Here is a 20,000-nt window from a genome sequence, read left to right on the forward strand (position 1 = left end):
CGGCATACTCTAAGACTGGCCTTACGTAGGCAGTGTAAAGCGCCCTAAATGCCTCCTTACTTAGGTTTCTGAATGATGTTCTAACTTTTGCCAGTGTAGAGTACGCTGCTGTCGTTATCCTATTAATATGTGCCTCAGGAGATAGATTAGGTGTTACGTCCACCCCCAGGTCTCTTTCACGCGTCGTTACAGGTAGGCTGTTCCCCTTCATTGTGTACTGTCCCTTTGGTCTCCTATCTCCTAGTCCCATTTCCATAACTTTACATTTGCTCGTGTTGAATTCTAGTAGCCATTTCTCTGACCATCTCTGCAATCTGTTCAGGTCCTCTTGGAGGATCCTGCAATCCTCATCTGTCACAACTCTTCTCATCAACTTTGCATCATCCGCAAACATCGACATGTAGGACTCTACGCCTGTAAACATGTCGTTAACATATACAAGAAATAGAATTGGTCCCAGCACCGATCCTTGTGGTACTCCACTTGTTACTGTTCGCCAGTCCGACTTCTCGCCCCTTACCGTAACTCTTTGGCTCCTTCCTGTTAGGTAGTTCCTTATCCATTCTAGGACCTTTCCCCCCACCCCCGCCTGCCTCTCGAGCTTGAACAGCAGTCTCATGTGCGGTACTGTATCAAAGGCTTTTTGGCAGTCCAGAAATATGCAGTCTGCCCAACCATCTCTGTCCTGTCTTATCCTCGTTATTTTATCATAGAATTCCAGAAGGTTTGTTAGGCACGATTTCCCTGTCCAGAACCCATGTTGATGTTTGGTCACAAACCTAATGTTCTCCAGGTGTGCAACCAGTCGCAGCCTAATTATTCTTTCCAGTATTTTACAGGGGATGCTTGTCAGTGATACAGGTCTGTAGTTAAGTGCCTCCTCCCTATCTCCTTTCTTGAAGATCGGCACGACATTTGCCTTCTTCCAGCAACTGGGCAATTCTCCTGACATAAGTGACTCATTAAAGATCATTGCCAGAGGCACGCTGAGGGCCTGTGCTGCTTCTTTTAGTATCCACGGTGATACTTTGTCTGGTCCAACTGCTTTAGTTGCATCTAGAGTTGTCAACTGTTTCATTACCTCCTCTGCTGTCACCTCTATATCTGATAGTCTTTCATCTAGGGTAACCCCTTCCAACAATGGGAGCTGCTCAGGCTCGGTAGTGAACACTCCATGGAAACTGGCATTCAGTGCCTCGCAGATTTCCTTGTCACTTTCAGTATATGCCCCCTCTGTCTTCCTTAGTCTTGTCACTTGGTCGTTCACCGACATTTTTCTTCTTATATGACTGTGTAGTAACTTGGGTTGTTTTTTCGCTTTGATTGCAATATCGTTCTCATAGTCCCTTTCCGATGTTCGTCTTATGTTAATGTAATCGTTCCTAGCTCTGTTGTATCTGCTTCTGTTGTCCTCTGTTCTTTGTCTTCTGTACTTCCTCCACTCCCGTCTGCTGGCCATTTTTGCTTCCTGACACTGTCTATTAAACCATGGGTTATTATATTCCTTCTTATTTTTTCCCTTTACCGTTGGTATAAATCTCTCTTCGGCCTCCTGGCATTTCTGTATGACTAGGTCCATCATATCTTGGACTGTTTTTCCTCTAATTTCTTCCTCCCACTGCACTTCACCCAGATAGTCCCTTATCCTCATATAGTCCCCTTTCCTGTAGTCAGCTCTCCTTTCCCAGATCTCTTGTCCCATGGTCATAAGTTTGAATTCCATCATGTAGTCAAAGACTAGGACACAATGGTCACTGGCCCCTAGAGGTATTTCATGCTCTAAATTCTCGATATCTTCTACGTTCTGGGTGAAAATCAGGTCTAATAGGCTCGGTGCATCTCCTCCTCTTTCCCTTGTGTCTTCCTTCACATGTTGTGTCAGGAAATTCCTGTCTATAACATCTACTAATTTTGCTCCCCACGTTTCGTCCCCTCCATGGGGATTCCTTGATTCCCAATTTATCTCTCCATGATTTAGGTCCCCTTGTGTGTGTGTGTGTGTGTGTGTACTCACCTAGTTGTGTTTGCGGGGGTTGAGCTCTGGCTCTTTGGTCCCGCCTCTCAACCGATGTGTGTGTGTGTGTGTGTGTGTGTATGTGTGTGTGTGTGTGTGTGTGTGTGTGTGTGTGTGTGTGTGTGTGTGTGTGTATGTGTGTGTGTGTGTGTGTGTGTGTGTGTGTGTGTGTGTGTGTGTGTGTGTGTGTGTATGTGTGTGTGTATGTGTGTGTGTGTGTGTGTGTGTGTGTGTGTGTGTGTGTGTGTGTGTGTGTGTGTGTGACAAATGCGGTTCTTGAGGGGGGGGGGTAGAAATAGCCTAGACTACTCTATCCCTTTGAGATGAATTGTATTGTCTCAGTAAACGTATTTGAACCTGAATGCGGTTCTCAAAAGGGTTCGAACCAAACTCCAGTCCTGCCTCAAATTTCAGTGAATGACCTCCCCCGAGTGGTGGGAGGTGAGACACGTAAGCAAATGAGGAATACAAAAACAGACGAGGACTGCAGGAAGTTACAGGAAGACCTTGACAAACTCCAGAAGAAATCAGACGAATGGCTGCTAGAAATGAATCCCAACAAGTGCAAGGTAATGAAGATGGGAAGGAAAGAAGGAGACCAGACGGTATCTATTATCGGTATCTGTAGTTCCAATACAACACCGTTTAAACACCTAGACACCTAATCTAGACTAACCTAGTAAACAAACCTAGACACTAGACACCCTAGAACTAACATCGGTATCTTTGAGATCCTAACACACTCTAGAACGACAGTTCGAAACCTTCACAGGCTGTATTGAGCCGATATTGGAACACCCATCACTGGAATTCAAACATTGTGAAGCAAAAATACAAAACAGAAAAAACACGATTATTACAAGAACTAAGAATTATGCTGCGAGAACGAGTTTTGGGGAATTCAATCGCAAGCCACAGAGGAGAAAAGAGGGATATGATCCAACCATACAAAATACTGAGTAATATAATAAAGATGAAGCAGATGGAAAGTAAGATAAGAGGACATAAGTAGAAGCTGTAAATGCAATAAAATCGGTACTGTACTGATCCTTTGCAAATAAAATGAACTGCAAGAAGCTCCGGAAGCCACCTCCATCCACAACTTTCAGGCCAGACTCGACTCAAAAGACTTCCAAACATCAGGAAAGTTAACTGCATAGTTTTGCCCCGAGGGGCGAGTTTATTGGGCAGCGTCACTCATCCTCTGAGTGGACACACCGCCATAGTGACAGTATTGGGCAGAGCCACTCATCCTGTGAGTGAACACACCGCCATAGTGACAGTATTGGGCAGCGTCACTCATCCTGTGAGTGGACACACCGCCATAGTGACAGTATTGGGCAGCGCCACTCATCCTGTGAGTGGACAAACCGCCATAGTGACAGTATTGGGCAGGGCCACTCATCCTGTGAGTGAACACACCGCCATAGTGACAGTATTGGGCAGCGTCACTCATCCTGTGAGTGAACACACCGCCATAGTGACAGTATTGGGCAGCGCCACTCATCCTGTGAGTGGACACACCGCCATAGTGACAGTATTGGGCAGCGTCACTCATCCTGTGAGTGAACACACCGCCATAGTGACAGTATTGGGCAGCGTCACTCATCCTGTGAGTGAACACACCGCCATAGTGACAGTATTGGGCAGCGCCACTCATCCTGTGAGTGAACACACCGCCATAGTGACAGTATTGGGCAGCGTCACTCATCCTGTGAGTGGACACACCGCCATAGTGACAGTATTGGGCAGCGCCACTCATCCTGTGAGTGAACACACCGCCATAGTGACAGTATTGGGCAGGGCCACTCATCCTGTGAGTAAACACACCGCCATAGTGACAGTATTGGGCAGCGTCACTCATCCTGTGAGTGGACACACCGCCATAGTGACAGTATTGGGCAGCGTCACTCATCCTGTGAGTGAACACACCGCCATAGTGACAGTATTGGGCAGCGTCACTCATCCTGTGAGTGAACACACCGCCATAGTGACAGTATTGGGCAGGGCCACTCATCCTGTGAGTGGAGACACCGCCATAGTGACAGTATTGGGCAGCGCCACTCATCCTGTGAGTGGACAAACCGCCATAGTGACAGTATTGGGCAGCGCCACTCATCCTGTGAGTGGACACACCGCCATAGTGACAGTATTGGGCAGCGCCACTCATCCTGTGAGTGGACAAACCGCCATAGTGACAGTATTGGGCAGCGCCACTCATCCTGTGAGTGGACACACCGCCATAGTGACAGTATTGGGCAGCGCCACTCATCCTGTGAGTGGACACACCGCCATAGTGACAGTATTGGGCAGTGCCACTCATCCTGTGAGTGGACACACCGCCATAGTGACAGTATTGGGCAGCGCCACTCATCCTGTGAGTGGACACACCGCCATAGTGACAGTATTGGGCAGTGCCACTCATCCTGTGAGTGGACACACCGCCATAGTGACAGTATTGGGCAGCGCCACTCATCCTGTGAGTGGACACACCGCCATAGTGACAGTATTGGGCAGTGCCACTCATCCTGTGAGTGGACACACCGCCATAGTGACAGTATTGGGCAGGGCCACTCATCCTGTGAGTGAACACACCGCCATAGTGACAGTATTGGGCAGTGCCACTCATCCTGTGAGTGGACACACCGCCATAGTGACAGTATTGGGCAGCGCCACTCATCCTGTGAGTGGACACACCGCCATAGTGACAGTATTGGGCAGCGCCACTCATCCTGTGAGTGGACACACCGCCATAGTGACAGTATTGGGCAGCGTCACTCATCCTGTGAGTGGACACACCGCCATAGTGACAGTATTGGGCAGCGTCACTCATCCTGTGAGTGAACACACCGCCATAGTGACAGTATTGGGCAGCGCCACTCATCCTGTGAGTGGACACACCGCCATAGTGACAGTATTGGGCAGTGCCACTCATCCTGTGAGTGAACACACCGCCATAGTGACAGTATTGGGCAGGGCCACTCATCCTGTGAGTGGACACACCGCCATAGTGACAGTATTGGGCAGCGCCACTCATCCTGTGAGTGGACACACCGCCATAGTGACAGTATTGGGCAACGCCAGTCATCCTGTGAGTGGACACACCGCCATAGTGACAGTATTGGGCAGCGCCACTCATCCTGTGAGTGGACACACCGCCATAGTGACAGTATTGGGCAGCGCCACTCATCCTGTGAGTGGACACACCGCCATAGTGACAGTATTGGGCAACGCCAGTCATCCTGTGAGTGGACACACCGCCATAGTGACAGTATTGGGCAGCGCCACTCATCCTGTGAGTGGACACACCGCCATAGTGACAGTATTGGGCAGCGTCACTCATCCTGTGAGTGGACACACCGCCATAGTGACAGTATTGGGCAGCGTCACTCATCCTGTGAGTGAACACACCGCCATAGTGACAGTATTGGGCAGCGCCACTCATCCTGTGAGTGGACACACCGCCATAGTGACAGTATTGGGCAGTGCCACTCATCCTGTGAGTGAACACACCGCCATAGTGACAGTATTGGGCAGGGCCACTCATCCTGTGAGTGGACACACCGCCATAGTGACAGTATTGGGCAGCGCCACTCATCCTGTGAGTGGACACACCGCCATAGTGACAGTATTGGGCAGCGCCACTCATCCTGTGAGTGGACACACCGCCATAGTGACAGTATTGGGCAACGCCAGTCATCCTGTGAGTGGACACACCGCCATAGTGACAGTATTGGGCAGCGCCACTCATCCTGTGAGTGGACACACCGCCATAGTGACAGTATTGGGCAGCGCCACTCATCCTGTGAGTGGACACACCGCCATAGTGACAGTATTGGGCAACGCCAGTCATCCTGTGAGTGGACACACCGCCATAGTGACAGTATTGGGCAGCGCCACTCATCCTGTGAGTGGACACACCGCCATAGTGACAGTATTGGGCAGCGCCACTCATCCTGTGAGTGGACACACCGCCATAGTGACAGTATTGGGCAGCGCCACTCATCCTGTGAGTGGACACACCGCCATAGTGACAGTATTGGGCAGCGCCACTCATCCTGTGAGTGGACACACCGCCATAGTGACAGTATTGGGCAGCGTCACTCATCCTGTGAGTGGACACACCACCATAGCAGCCTGTACAACACTCCCCAATAGGAAGAAAACCCGTTGGTTTTCCACAGTGAAGCATGTACAAGAAGGCCTTATAGACGGGGTACCAAGAGCTAAACCTCACTCCAGCGTCGTCACTACTATGTAAACACTACAACAACTTACACCACCTATTGCTCTTCTGAATACTAATGAGATAATCACAATATTATTGCAACCTTAGTTGCAACAGGGAGCCGGTCGGCCGAGCGGACAGCACGCGGGACTTGTGATCCTGTGGTCCTGGGTTCGATCCCAGGCACCGGCGAGAAACAATGGGCAGAGTTTCTTTCACCCTATGCCCCTGTTACCTAGCAGTAAAATAGGTACCTGGGTGTTAGTCAGCTGTCACGGGCTGCTTCCTGGGGGTGGAGGCCTGGTCGAGGACCGGGCCGCGGGGACACTAAAATCCCCGAAATCATCTCAAGATAACCTCAAGATAACCTCAAGATAACCTTCGCAAACCACATTACCTAAACAAATTAAACCAAGCAACACAAACATATTAATTCAAGAAACACGAATTGATGTCAATTTCCTTTCAAGTGCTTTAAATAGGGTCAAAGGTCACCTGTACACCCTGGTCCAAATTACGAGATCATGGCCTCTAATGACCCGAATTACCCTGGCCACAACTACCCTGTCTAACTATTGAGCAATGAATCATATAATTTGCAAGAATAATTCGACTTAATTACAGAGGGGAAGAGAATTGATTAGGGAAATTATTCTCAATAGAAAAAGCCCCGTATGGGGGAAAAAATGGGGTTGTGTACCACCACCCCCCCCCCTTTTCCTCCCCCCCACCCCCCCCCCTTTTCCTCCCCCCCACCCCCCCCCCTTTTCCTCCCCCCCCCCCCCCCCCTTCTCTCTCCCTTCTCCCGTTCTTCCCTTGATCATTAGAGCCCTCCTTCCCTTTCCACATTATTCCCCTACTCCCCCCCCCCTCTCTCAGCTCCCCCCCCTCCTCCCTCTCAGCTCCCCCCCTCTCTCAGCTCCCCCCCTCCCTTTTTTCCTCTTCCATCTTTTCTTTCTCATTAATCTAAATTTTCTAGCTATTCAACCCCCCCCCCTTTCACCCCCCTTCCCCCCCCCCCCTTTCACCCCCTTCCCCCCCCCCCCCTTCACCCTCTCCCCCCTCCCTCCGCTACATTCACTTCCATCTTATGCAGCATTTTAGTTTTTCTCCATTTCTTTTCCCCTTTCGAATGAGTTCCCTCTCTCCTTCCTTCCTTTCTCTATGTCTCTAATTCCTATTCCATCCCCTTTCCTTAACAATTTTCGATCAGTCGATCAGTCTAATTATTGGTTCATTTGAAATGTCTTATGCAACATACGTCAGACCAGTGTGAGAGTATGCAGCACCAGCGTGGGGGGGGGGGCCCTACCTATAAAACCGCAAACATTTACAAAAATGCAGATAATATACAGATAATACAATGCAGATAATGCAGTAATAAGTATATAAGTAATAATGCAGATAATACAATAGTGTATTTACAATAGTGTACGCGGCGAGTTGCTGAACTGTGGGAACTTATTTACTGAAGTGCTTAAGCATAGACACACACACACACACACACACACACACACACACACACACACACACACACACACACACACACACACACACACACACACACAGAGTGGTAGACGGTTGGAACAAGTTGGGTGAGAAGGTGGTGGAGGCCAAGACCGTCAGTAGTTTCAAAGCGTTATATGACAAAGAGTGCTGGGAAGACGGGACACCACGAGCGTAGCTCTCATCCTGTAACTACACTTAGGTAATTACACTTAGGTAATTACACACACACACACACACACACACACACACACACACACACACACACACACACACACATACACAAACACACACACACACACACACATACATAGGCTCAGGAACCTGTACACCTGTTGATTGACGGTTGAGAGGCGGGACCAAAGAGCCAGAGCTCAACCCCCGCAAACACAACTAGGTGAGTACAACTAGGTGAGTACACACACACACACACACACACACACACACACACCGAATTTTCCAAACAAACTCCGTAGAACCAATTAACCACACGCCTAACTTTAAACCCAAAACACTTGATTGACTAATTATATTTGTCGGGCTTACACCACACGTTCCTCAGACCGAAGAACCTATCCCAGATTACTATCCATCCACATGGGCTAGCACACTACAGCGACGACCCCCCCTCCCCCTACCTATCTTGAGGTTATCTTGAGATGATTTCGGGGCTTTAGTGTCCCCGCGGCCCGGTCCTCGACCAGGCCTCCACCCCCAGGAAGCAGCCCGTGACAGCTGACTAACACCCAGGTACCTATTTTACTGCTAGGTAACAGGGGCATAGGGTGAAAGAAACTCTGCTCATTGTTTCTCGCCGGCGCCCGGTATCGAACCCGGGGCCACAGGATCACGCGTCCAGTGTTCTGTCCGGTCAGCCACCGGCTCCCACCGGTGGCATCCCTCCCTACCTACCCACCTCTTGGAGGATAGAAATATCCTTAAAAGCTATACACAATCCCTTTTGGAAGATGTTAATGGTCTCAATAAACGAACTTGAACCTTCACTTCTCGAAGGTTGATGTCATATCTCCTGATTCTTGAAACCCTTCTACGTCCCCTATCCCCCAGATGCCTCCATCATCACCACCCGACTATCTGTCCCTATCCTTAGCTCGAACGGATGGCTTCCTGGCGTCCAGAGTCGCTTCTCTCTCTCTCTCAAGTCGTTCTCATTCCTACAGCGTTTTTCGTAACATCTCATTTTCGGTTCTTCATTAGATGCTATCGACAGCCTTAGAGTAATTTTTTTTTTTTTTTTAGGTTTAAGAGAGTAATGGGGGAATTAAATTGACTATTGAGTGAGAAATAGTGTGTGTGTGTGTGTGTGTGTGTGTGTGTGTGTGTGTGTGTGTGTGTTCACCTAATTGTGCTTGCGGGGGGTTGAGCTTTGGCTCTTTGGTCCCGCCTCTCAACTGTCAATTAACTGGTGTACAGATTCCTGAGGGTGTGTGTGTGTGTGTGTGTGTACTCACCTAATAGATGTTCCATGATGTATTCACCAAGTTGTGTTTGCGGGGGTTGAGCTTTGCTCTTTCGGCCCGCCTCTCAACTGTCAATCAACTGTTTACTAACTACTTTTTTTTCTCTCCACACCACACACACACACACCCCAGGAAGCAGCCCGTGACAGCTGACTAACTCCCAGGTACCTATTTACTGCTAGGTAACAGGGGCATTCAGGGTGAAAGAAACTTTGCCCATTTCTTTTTGCCTGGTGCGGGAATCGAACCCGCGCCACAGAATTACGAGTCCTGCGCGCTATCCACCAGGCTACCAGGTCCCAGTGTGTGTGTGTGACCTTAGGAGATATGATTACCATTCTTTTCTTTTTTTTAAATTATATTAAAAATATAATGTGGTTTATAGAAAAACAAGAATTGTAGGAATGCTCACAGAACTGATGTGAGAGTATTGAGCTCCAGAGAGCATCAATATAGTGTGAGAATATTGAGCTTAGAAATAAACTACTAACCATTGATCATCATTAATCTGGCGAGTAATATTAACTACCCCCCCCCCCCAATCTCCTTGCACCCCAATCACACCCCCCTGGCTGCATCTACTTGCATTCTACCTGTATCTACTATATCTACTTGCATCCCTTTTCTGTATTTTCTAGCACTTCTACTTTCAGCATTCTAAAAATATCTACTAGCGTCCTATTTCTATCTACTAACACTAGTGCTAGTAGTGAACTGGTTCAACTAGTTCAACCAGTTCAACTAGTACCCCCCCCCCCATCCTTCGACCAGTAACATTCTACAAAAAAATTTTGAGCACCAGAATAGTTCAATAAAGAGGTTTCGGGAACAACGAGACTAACATGTGGAGGATGCAGAGCTAGAGCTCAATTCCCCTATAGTCAGTGATGGGTAAATACTCAGTGGGGTAAATTCCACCTCACCACCCCCTTCCCTACTTTCCCTTAACCCCTCAGTGAGCGGATACTCATTTATTTCTTAAAGTCTCTACAATATTAAAGCACAAATTCACTTTAAAAAAACTGTTTATTGATAGGATTTTTATTTTAAGTAAACAAAAGGGGATTATCCTCATCGTTCAGGCTACAGGGATTAATCCATACCATCAACATCAATCTTATCCTCCTCCCACTTGCAAAAAATAAAACCTGTATCCTATATATTTATATCCATGTATATATCTATCTTTATCCACTCACACGGCCTTCTACTCATTCTTCGGTTCCATAGAGTGACTCCATACAGCTTCCAAGGGAGGGGCACTCAGCATTTTTCACTATCCATCTATCCATCTTCATCCTGAAGCATCCCCATCCCCCTCCTCTCCTTCCTCTCTTGCAGCCACCCCCCCCCTCCCCTCCACACCACCCTGCCCAATAGGTGCTGCTTTCACTGCTCTTTTCACACATTGCTCTCCCCTCTCTTCCTGCTCCCCCCTCACACTATTCAAATAATTGAGAGAGAGAGAGATGAGATGGTTGTTTTAAGGATAATTTTTATTCATACCCAGAACCCTTATTAACTGTTGTTGTCTCTCTCTCTCTCTCTCTCTCTCTCTCTCTCTCTCTCTCTCTCTCTCTCTCTCTCTCTCTCTCTCTCTCTCTCTCTCTCTCGCTGTCTCTCTCTCTCTCTCTCTCTCGCTGTCTCTCTCTCGCTGTCTCTCTCTCTCTCACTCTCTCTCTTTCTCTCTCTCTCTCTCTCTCTCTCTGCCATGTGTGGTACCAACACAGATCATGCTAGAGTGTGTGTGTTTATGAGAGAGAGAGAGAGAGAGAGAGAGAGAGAGAGAGAGCCACGTTTCACCTGTCACTCCTCACTTACCACTTAATCAAGGTGTCAATAATTAACCTCACCTACCTGTCAGGTACGGCTGGCCAGCGCTGCCCCCCCCCTCTCCCCCCCTTTCCCGTCTCCCCCTACCTCCCACCCCTCTTCCTCACTACACAGCAGTCATCATAAGCATTGTACTCCACACTCCCCCAACCCCCCTTCTTCCCCTTCCCCCCCCCTCCTACCTCCCCCCTCCCCCTCCTCGTCCATGCTTCATATATCACCCCTACAGTATATTGAAGGTCCGATTTATTTTGAAAGAGGGGGGAAAAATGGGGGGAGGTATTGTATAATTTTTTTTTGTCGATGGTGGGGGGGAATACATTTTTTTAGGGGGTTATGAATGGTTGGCTTTGTTAGGGTGATGAATTATGTGGTCACTGTTGTTTCTTTCACCTTACCACTCACCGAGTCACTACACTGGTCCCAGAGCTGAGAGGTATGACCTACAAGTAAATCATAAAATAATTAAGCCTCACACGTTGCTACTGAAGAGAAGGGAATAAAGGGTAGACATGATCTCAACGTACAAAATACTCAAGGGTGGAGGCAGGTCTGATAATGTAACAGAATGGGGGTAAACAGACATTATATATGTATATATATATATATATATATATATATATATATATATATATATATATATATATATATATATATATATATATAGAGTGCACGTCACAGCTATAAGATCTCAGACCTGTACACGTAATAACGTATATATCCCGACCCAGCTAAACCACTGTACCACTGTACCACTGTACCACTGTATCACTGTATCACTGTACCACTGTACCACTGTATCGTACAACCATTGCCTGCCTTCCCTCTGAGGCTGCAACATCTGAAGGAAACACATTCTATATCCATAGCCTCGTTTTGAGTTGCAATTCCTTGTAAGTCTAGGCCGCATTGCATGCCACTATTGAACGGCCCCGAGATTATCCAGTGAGTGGGGGGGGGGGGGAAGGAGGAGGGCCATTGCTCTCACGCTAGTGGGGGGAGGGGGCCATTACCCCTCCCCCCATACTGTAGGGGGGTGGGGAAGGGCCATGGACCGTCTGCTTTGTGATGGTGTTACTCTGCCGTATGGGGTTTGGTGATTTTTTGTTTTGTTTTTTACTGGATGTGATTCGGTTTTTTGTTTACATTTTGTAAGGGAGTACGTGGTTTATTTTTTTTAGGGGGGTCTTGTCTATTTAATGTGTTTTCTTGTTCTATTTTTCTTTATTTCCTCTCATTAGCTGTGGTTTATATGGCTCTATATTGTCGCCTAGGCGGCCTTGCTCCCTCCAGCCTGTGTGTCGAACTTATTGGGTAGACTATTGGTTAGACATCTATTATGTTTTTCTGTCTATCGCTCTATTGGTCTCACGCTTGCCGTCTCTCTCTCTCTCTCTCTCTCTCTCTCTCTCTCTCTCTCTCTCTCTCTCTCTCTCTCTCTCTCTCTCTCTCTCTCTCTCTCTCTCTCTCTCTCTCCTAACCCCCCCTCTATATCCCACGAGGATAATACTAGGTTGAGTTAGCCTTAATTAAAGACACTGGACATTATGATATCTGTCCAGATATCATAATGGACATATGATATCTGGATGGCACCGTTGGCACCATTGGCACCCTTATGCTTAATTTCGTCTCTCATACGTACAGGCTTGTGTATTATCAGCGTTGAGGCCATTAAGCGTGTCGTTGGGTCATTAATGTTAGCTACCCTTGTCAGTGCTCGGGGAGGGGGGGGTGTGGTGGTGTAGGTGTGGAGGGGGTGGTGTGGTGGTGGTGGTGTGGTGTGGTGGTGTGGTGTGGTGGTGGTGGTGATGGTGTTGGTAGTATTGGTGGTGGTGTGGTAGTGGTAGTGTGGTGGTGGTGGTGTTAGTGTGGTATTGGTGGTGTGGTTGTGGTGGTGTTGGTGGTGTGGTAGTGGTGGTGTTGGTGGTGTGGTAGTGGTGGTGTTGGTGTTGGTGGTGTGGTAGTAGCGATGATGGTGGTAGTGGTAGTGGTATGAAAAAAATTGTAGAGTGAGGGGGGGGGGGGGGAGGGGGGGGGGAGGGGGGGGGGTTGAAGGGGTCGCAGGCTTAGCGAGTAAACAAAACAAAACCCACAAAGGTGACCGAAAAGGAGTAACAAAAATCCTTAAATTAGCATGAGTAGCAAAGGCTATTTGCCTTAACTTAGAGCGAGTGTGTGTGGGCCTGGGCGTCGATAATTCCATATACTTTAGTCATTATCCAGTATATATCACCCAAGTCACCCATTTCCCATTGCCCCCCATTAGAGCTCCCTGCTCCCTATTTCTCCCCCCCCCCCCCCATACCCTACCCCAGAGTCCCAAGGTACCCCATGCTCGCCCCTCCATCCCTATTACGGGGCTATTCATGCCCATGCCATCTTTTCGGGGGGGGCTTAATCTTTAATCATCAATTAATTTAGACTCCTATTACTCTCACTCCCTACGAGACACTTGCCCTATTTTGTAGGGTAAAATAGGTAGTTTTATATTTGTATTGATAACTACAGTTTAAAATTATACATTTAGAAAGGTGTGTGTGTGTGTGTGTTCTCACCTAATTGTGCTCGCCTAATTGTGCTTGCGGGGGTTGAGCTCTGGCTCTTTGGTCCCGCCTCTCAACCGTCAATCAACTGGTGTACAGATTCCTGAGCCTATCGGGCTCTGTCATATCTACACTTGAAACTGTGTATGGAGTCAGTCTCCACCACATCACTTCCTAATGCATTCCATTTGTCAACCACTCTGACACTAAAAAAGTTTTTTTCTAATATCTCTGTGGCTCATTTGGCCACTCAGTTTCCACCTGTGTCCCCTTGTGCGTGTGCCCCTTGTGTGTGTGTGTGTGTGTGTGTGTGTGTGTGTGTGTGTGTGTGTGTGTGTGTGTGTGTGTGTGTGTGTGTGTAAATCACGAAAATTAACACGTGATGAAAAATGTGACAGTGTCAGTCCACGGAGGAAGAATTGAAACAGGAATTTCCTTAAGTACTTTCGTATTTAACAATACATCTTCAGAAGGGTCAAAGGGTCTTGTTAAAATACGAAAGTACTTAAGAAAATTCCTGTTTCAATTCTTCCTTCGTGGTCTGATACTGTCATATATATATATATATATATATATATATATATATATATATATATATATATATATATATATATATATATATATATATATATATATTTTTAGATGAAGACTCCATACCTCAGGAGATCTATTCACCCTACACATTGGGTGAACAGAAGATCTAGGTGAACGCACACATCACACTAGCAAGTAGTACTAAGACACCTCTCTCTCTCTCTCTCTCTCTCTGTCACCCTAACTTCACTGCTAGCCACTATAATGACACAGCCTATTACCAAGCTTGAATGAATGCACTCAAAAGGTACTCAATTTTACTTATAGCAACTCGACCCGACCATGTTGTGCACGTACCCAGCCCCAATTAATGTTAAAAACTAAGTAAAGCTACCCGCAAGGATTCTCTCTCTCTCTCTCCCTCTCTCTCTCTCTCTCTCTCTCTCTCTCTCTCTCTCTCTCTCTCTCTCTCTCTCTCTCTCTCTCTCTCTCTCTCTCTCTCTCTCTCTCTCTCGGACATAAATAAGTTCAATTCAGGCATGACATGATGACAGCAGAACCTCATGGCCAAATGACAGGTTTAAACAAAGCAAAAAAAAAGCCCCCCCCTTCTTCTTCCTTCCCCTCCCCCCCCTCCCCTCCCCCCCCACCCTCCCCTCCCCTCCCCCCCCCCCTCCCCCCCTCTCTCTTCCCCCCTTGCTTTAACTTTCCTCCCTCCCCTTCCCCCCCTTCCTTCATTTATTTACAATCCCCCGATAAATATTGTGATTTGCTAATCAACTTTATGATTGATTTCACCCGTCACCCCGACCAGTCAGGTAATGGATTTCTGCCTCGATTTTTCAATTCCGGTTGACGTGGTTTCTGAATTTCATTTGGCGAGTTCTAAACCTTGTGACGTAACTTCTAAACATGCTTGGGGGGTGGTTTCTAAGCCTGGTCGAGGACCGGGCCGCGGGGACGTTGAGCCCCGAAAGCATGGCAAGGTCTGTGCGTTTTTTTTTTTAATGAGTATATGTATCGTTTTCGGATTTAGCCATTGTGGTTGGTTTCTAAAGCACTAACATGATTATTAAATTGCTGTTTTTTTTTCTAAAATGAAGATATTTTCGAAAATTTTATCTGAAATTTTAATTTGCCGACATAGGTTTCTAAGATAGGTTTTTTTTCCCTGAGATGCCACAAAAGGGGTTTCTAAATCTCTAGCAAGAAGGTTAAATTTCCATGTTTTTTTTTTTTCTTGTATGTGGTTTCAAAATTAATAATTTGAAATTTAAACTATTATAGTGATCTTAACATAGGCAGCTTGAATTCCTAACAATCAAAATGAATGCTAATCAATGTAATATAACGTTAAACAAGATTAAAGAAAAAAAAAACATGATACATAAATTTTAACTGAAGAATGCGAATAGAAACCTGATTTCAAACAGCCAGAGGAGAGGAGTAGGACTCTGTTATTCCTGCTCTGTTAAATACCAGCAGAAACGTCTATAACCTCTCCTGGTCGTCGACCAGGAGAGGTCGTCGACCAGGAGAGGTCGTCGACCAGGAGAGGTCGTCGACCAGGAGAGGTCGTCGACTAGGAGAGGTCGTCGACCAGGAGAAGTCGTCGACTAGGAGAGGTCGTCGACCAGGAGAAGTCGTCGACCAGGAGAGGTCGTCGACCAGGAGAGGTCGTCGACCAGGAGAAGTCGTCGACCAGGAGAGGTCGTCGACCAGGAGAAGTCGTCGACTAGGAGAGGTCGTCGACCAGGAGAAGTCGTCGACCAGGAGAGGTCGTCGACCAGGAGAGGTCGTCGACCAGGAGAAGTCGTCGACCAGGAGAGGTCGTCTTCTGGTCGACGCAAGCACAACTAGGTGAATACAGACACAATCATGCGCTATATTTGATGAATAACTACCCACTCAACACACACACACACACACACACACACACACACACACACACACACACACACACACACACACACACACTAAACAGAGAACTAATCACCGCAAACTTACACCTTTACTCCTTCTAAGTGTACTCCAATCTAACCTGTGTACACACACCTATGTGTCGCGGATCTTTGCCCTCACACCTTGAGTACACCCAGTAGCCTGTAGCGTACACCCGTGTCGAGAATTAGCCGCGTAGAACACTCTAATACACGATGATACATCATATCTACAGGTCATAAAAGTATTTGTGTGTACGTCTGATACCATACTACTTGTGAAGGAGGAAATGTATATGTTTACCTCTCAGAATGTTTGGCAATATGTTTATTTGTGATGTGTGTCTATGTATATATTAACACGTTGTACTGAACGGGGTGAGAATAGCTTGAGCTACCTTATCCCTTTGTGTGTATTTTACCTCAATAAACTTATTTCAATTTCAATTTCATATCTACATCTACACTTAAGCCGAAATAATAGAATCCGTTCAGACCAAACTCGAGATATCAGCGGTCTATCAAAGTCTATATTGCCAGCTATCTAGTTCGCCCTGGCAAGATATACTTTAATACTGAGTTGTGGGGGGGGGGACCAAAAAAAATTAAAAAGTACATACAACGAGCATTTTCTTGTGTACATGATTTAAGAGATGATATCGCTGAAGCTATTAAACCTCTGAATGGTGTTTGGCTTCAGATCCTGTTGATCAAACACCACCTTGGAACTGTGTTTTATGCCGAGTATTAGTGCCCAATAAACAGACCTTCGATCTGTGTTTTATCAAACTGTTATTATCGACGGTCTATATAGTTCGCTGTTGCAATGTATTCTTTAATAATACTTGAGCGGTAGTCAAGGGGGAGTTGAACATTCCAGCATAGCAGCGGTATAGTGGCTTTTGGAATCTTTCCTTATTAAGGTTACTCATAGCTTAGTGGATATAGCCTCGGCTTGACATACATGGGGTCCGCGGTTCGAGCCTCCTAGACCCCAGGTGAATGAATATATGGACCTCTGATGTCTTGACATCAGAGGGCCACAGCTGTTCAACACCCTCCCAGCAAGCATTAGAAATATTACCGGAACAAAAGTGGACTTCTTCAAAAACCAATTAGATAAGTTCTTGCAAGAAGTGCTGGACCAACCGGACTGTAGTGGATATGTGGGCCTACGGCCAGGTGCAAGCAACAGCCTGTTGGACCAAGTTATAACAAGTAGAGACTGGCCCCACTTAATCACTGAAGGTGATTAAGTGGGGCCAGCACTTAATCACCAGATTCAGCACTTAATCACTGAAAGTGATTAAGGTGCTTTTACAAGCTCAAGGTATATAGTTACATCACATACATACATTGTATAATTGATACATTACATGGTCAATCTTGGGTACAAGTCCAATATATCATCAAGTGTTCCAGTACTCTTGTAGTAGTTACAGAGTTCAGCATACCTTAGCCCAGGAGGGCGAAAGTCAGTCAATATGGGACATTCTACAATATAATGTTCAAGAGAGAGTGCATGTTTTCTCTTTCACAAAGTTGACACATTGTGTACTCGACATTTGGGTTTTGAGAAAGCTATATCTATAAGAAAGTTTTGAGATACGTCTATATCCCAGGCGTATTCTGGCCACTATAACATCACATTGCCGGGTTCTTGTTCTATTAGTCCCATATGTGAATGTCTCCTCACGATATCATAATATTTAATGCTACAACTTTCAGGTCTTTGTGTATTTGTTAGGTCGGTGAGATCTTCATTAGATATTTGCTTAAGTATTCTCTTTGTCACTGGTAATGACACACCCATATCCATGGTCACAGTTGGTCGAGTGGTTAAGGTTCCAGGTACGCCAGTTGCATAGTGATCCTGGCTGTTTGGGTTCGAGTCCCTTCTGGGGTGTTGAGATTTCTGTTGCATATTGGCTTGGGGACCATTCAAGCTTGTATATATATATATATATATATATATATATATATATATATATATATATATATATATATATATATATATATATATATATGCGAACAAGCCTGAATGGTCCCCAGGACTATATGGGGTGTGAGTTTTCAGTCTTATATATATATATATATATATATATATATATATATATATATATATATATATATATATATATATATATATATATATACACCATCCCACTTCACACCAACCACAACAACCCAACTACTGTTGTTCCTTGTCACTACTACAACTAATATGTGTGTAATAGAGTTATATGTGTGTGATAAACAGAGAGTGAGTGAAAGAGAAAAACAGAGAGAGTGAAAGAGAAAAACAGAGAGAGTGAAAGAGAAAAACAGAGAGAGTGAAAGAGAAAAACAGAGAGAGTGAAAGAGAAAAACAGAGAGAGTGAAAGAGAAAAACAGAGAGAGAGAGAGAGAGAGAGAGAGAGAGAGAGAGAGGGGAAGAGATATTTCCCGCAGCCTCAAACTTGCTTTATCAATATAGATGGAATTTTTACTTGTCCTGAAAAATATAAAATGTTTTTAAAATGTGTATAAATTGACAATGAAACGAATATCAATCACTGTCAGTGTTGGGGGCTGAGAGGAGAGGAAGGAACAGGAAGTAGAGACAGGAAGAGGAGGATGGGTGGGTAGCAAGGAAAAGAGAAGGAAGAGAAACGGAAGAGAAACAGGAGACAGAAAGTAGGGGAAACATAGGGAAAATAAATATATATATATATATATATATATATATATATATATATATATATATATATATATATATATATATATATATATATATATATATAATCTTATTGCCTGATGTTAAGACATCATCTACTATAAGGTAGATCAAGGGAGATCTACCTCATCGTAGATCTCAGTAGATTAGATTTACCATGAGGCAATTAATGCCTTGGTGGTATATTTTTCGTGAGTTCGTGAGGTAGAAATAATTCTTTCTTGACGAATATCGACCTCTTATATGGCTTTAAGGCTTTAGTTAATGCCCTTCAGGTTGCTTTTCGTGATTCGTGTAGAGATAATTAGCATCCTGTTATCTGTAGTTATTATTATTATAATTATTATTTAATCTTGGAGCAGGGCGGTAGATTCGAACCTGCGGACTAAGTCGCCCCAAACGCACGCATTGAGAACATCTCATAGATATATATATATCACGCCGCTAGTGTGATTTCATTGGTGCAAAATCCTTATTCTCAGCATCATTATCAATCATATCATCAGACTTATCATTATACTCGTCATCATCATTGTAATTCTTCCCTTATGCTACTCCTGCTTTCACAAATACAAATTCAGGTTCCAAAATGTTTTCGTCAGCTAAAAACCAAATACATAATTTCTGTTTACCGTTCCACCCGACTCACAATAATGACCCAAAAGCCCCAATTATTATTATTATTATTTTTATTGTCGTATGTTTGTAATGCAAAGTCGACAGTTTTCTGAAGCATGGCCAATAGCCTCGGTAAATATATAATGGCTGGTAGCACGACCAATAAAGGTGTGATGCAAGAAAAAGTCAGAACATTTACGTAATGTTTATCGGTGTTTGCAAATGTTGGTGTACTTGCAAGGTTGACACATAAGGAGGGGAGGGGGGGGGTTGGGGGGTGAGGGGAGGGGGGGGGGGGTTGGGGGGTGAGGGGAGGGGGGGGGGGGTTGGGGGGTGAGGGGAGAGGGGGGGGGGTTGGGGGGTGAGGGGAGGGGAAAGGGGGGTTTCAATGATGTCGTCGTGTTGACTGTCACGGTGGAGAAGGTATTGGGAACGACGCCGTTTTGGCTCTTAAGGTAATGTTTAGTTATCGTCTTTACGAGTCATTAACGAGACCTCGGTAGGGATTGTGTGAGTGGGTGGGCGGGGTGGACTGTAGAGGGAGAGAGAGAGTATGAAGGATTAAGAAAGGAAGGGGTAAGGGG

At 45.8% G+C, this 20,000-nt stretch overlaps 1 protein-coding gene across 1 annotated transcript in view; it reads left to right on the forward strand.

Annotated features, from left to right (window-relative positions):
• The first annotated feature begins 2,472 nt into the window (after positions 1-2,472).
• The window catches only part of LOC138355264 (fibrous sheath CABYR-binding protein-like), an 87,578-nt gene continuing 70,050 nt past the window's right edge, over positions 2,473-20,000 (forward strand). The window contains exon 1 of the mRNA XM_069310127.1: positions 2,473-2,632. Coding sequence (XP_069166228.1) covers positions 2,473-2,632 — 160 coding nt within the window. The remainder of the gene's footprint in view (positions 2,633-20,000) is intronic.

This window comes from Procambarus clarkii, chromosome 66 (assembly GCF_040958095.1).
Source record: "Procambarus clarkii isolate CNS0578487 chromosome 66, FALCON_Pclarkii_2.0, whole genome shotgun sequence".
Classification (NCBI taxonomy): Eukaryota; Metazoa; Arthropoda; class Malacostraca; order Decapoda; family Cambaridae; genus Procambarus; species Procambarus clarkii.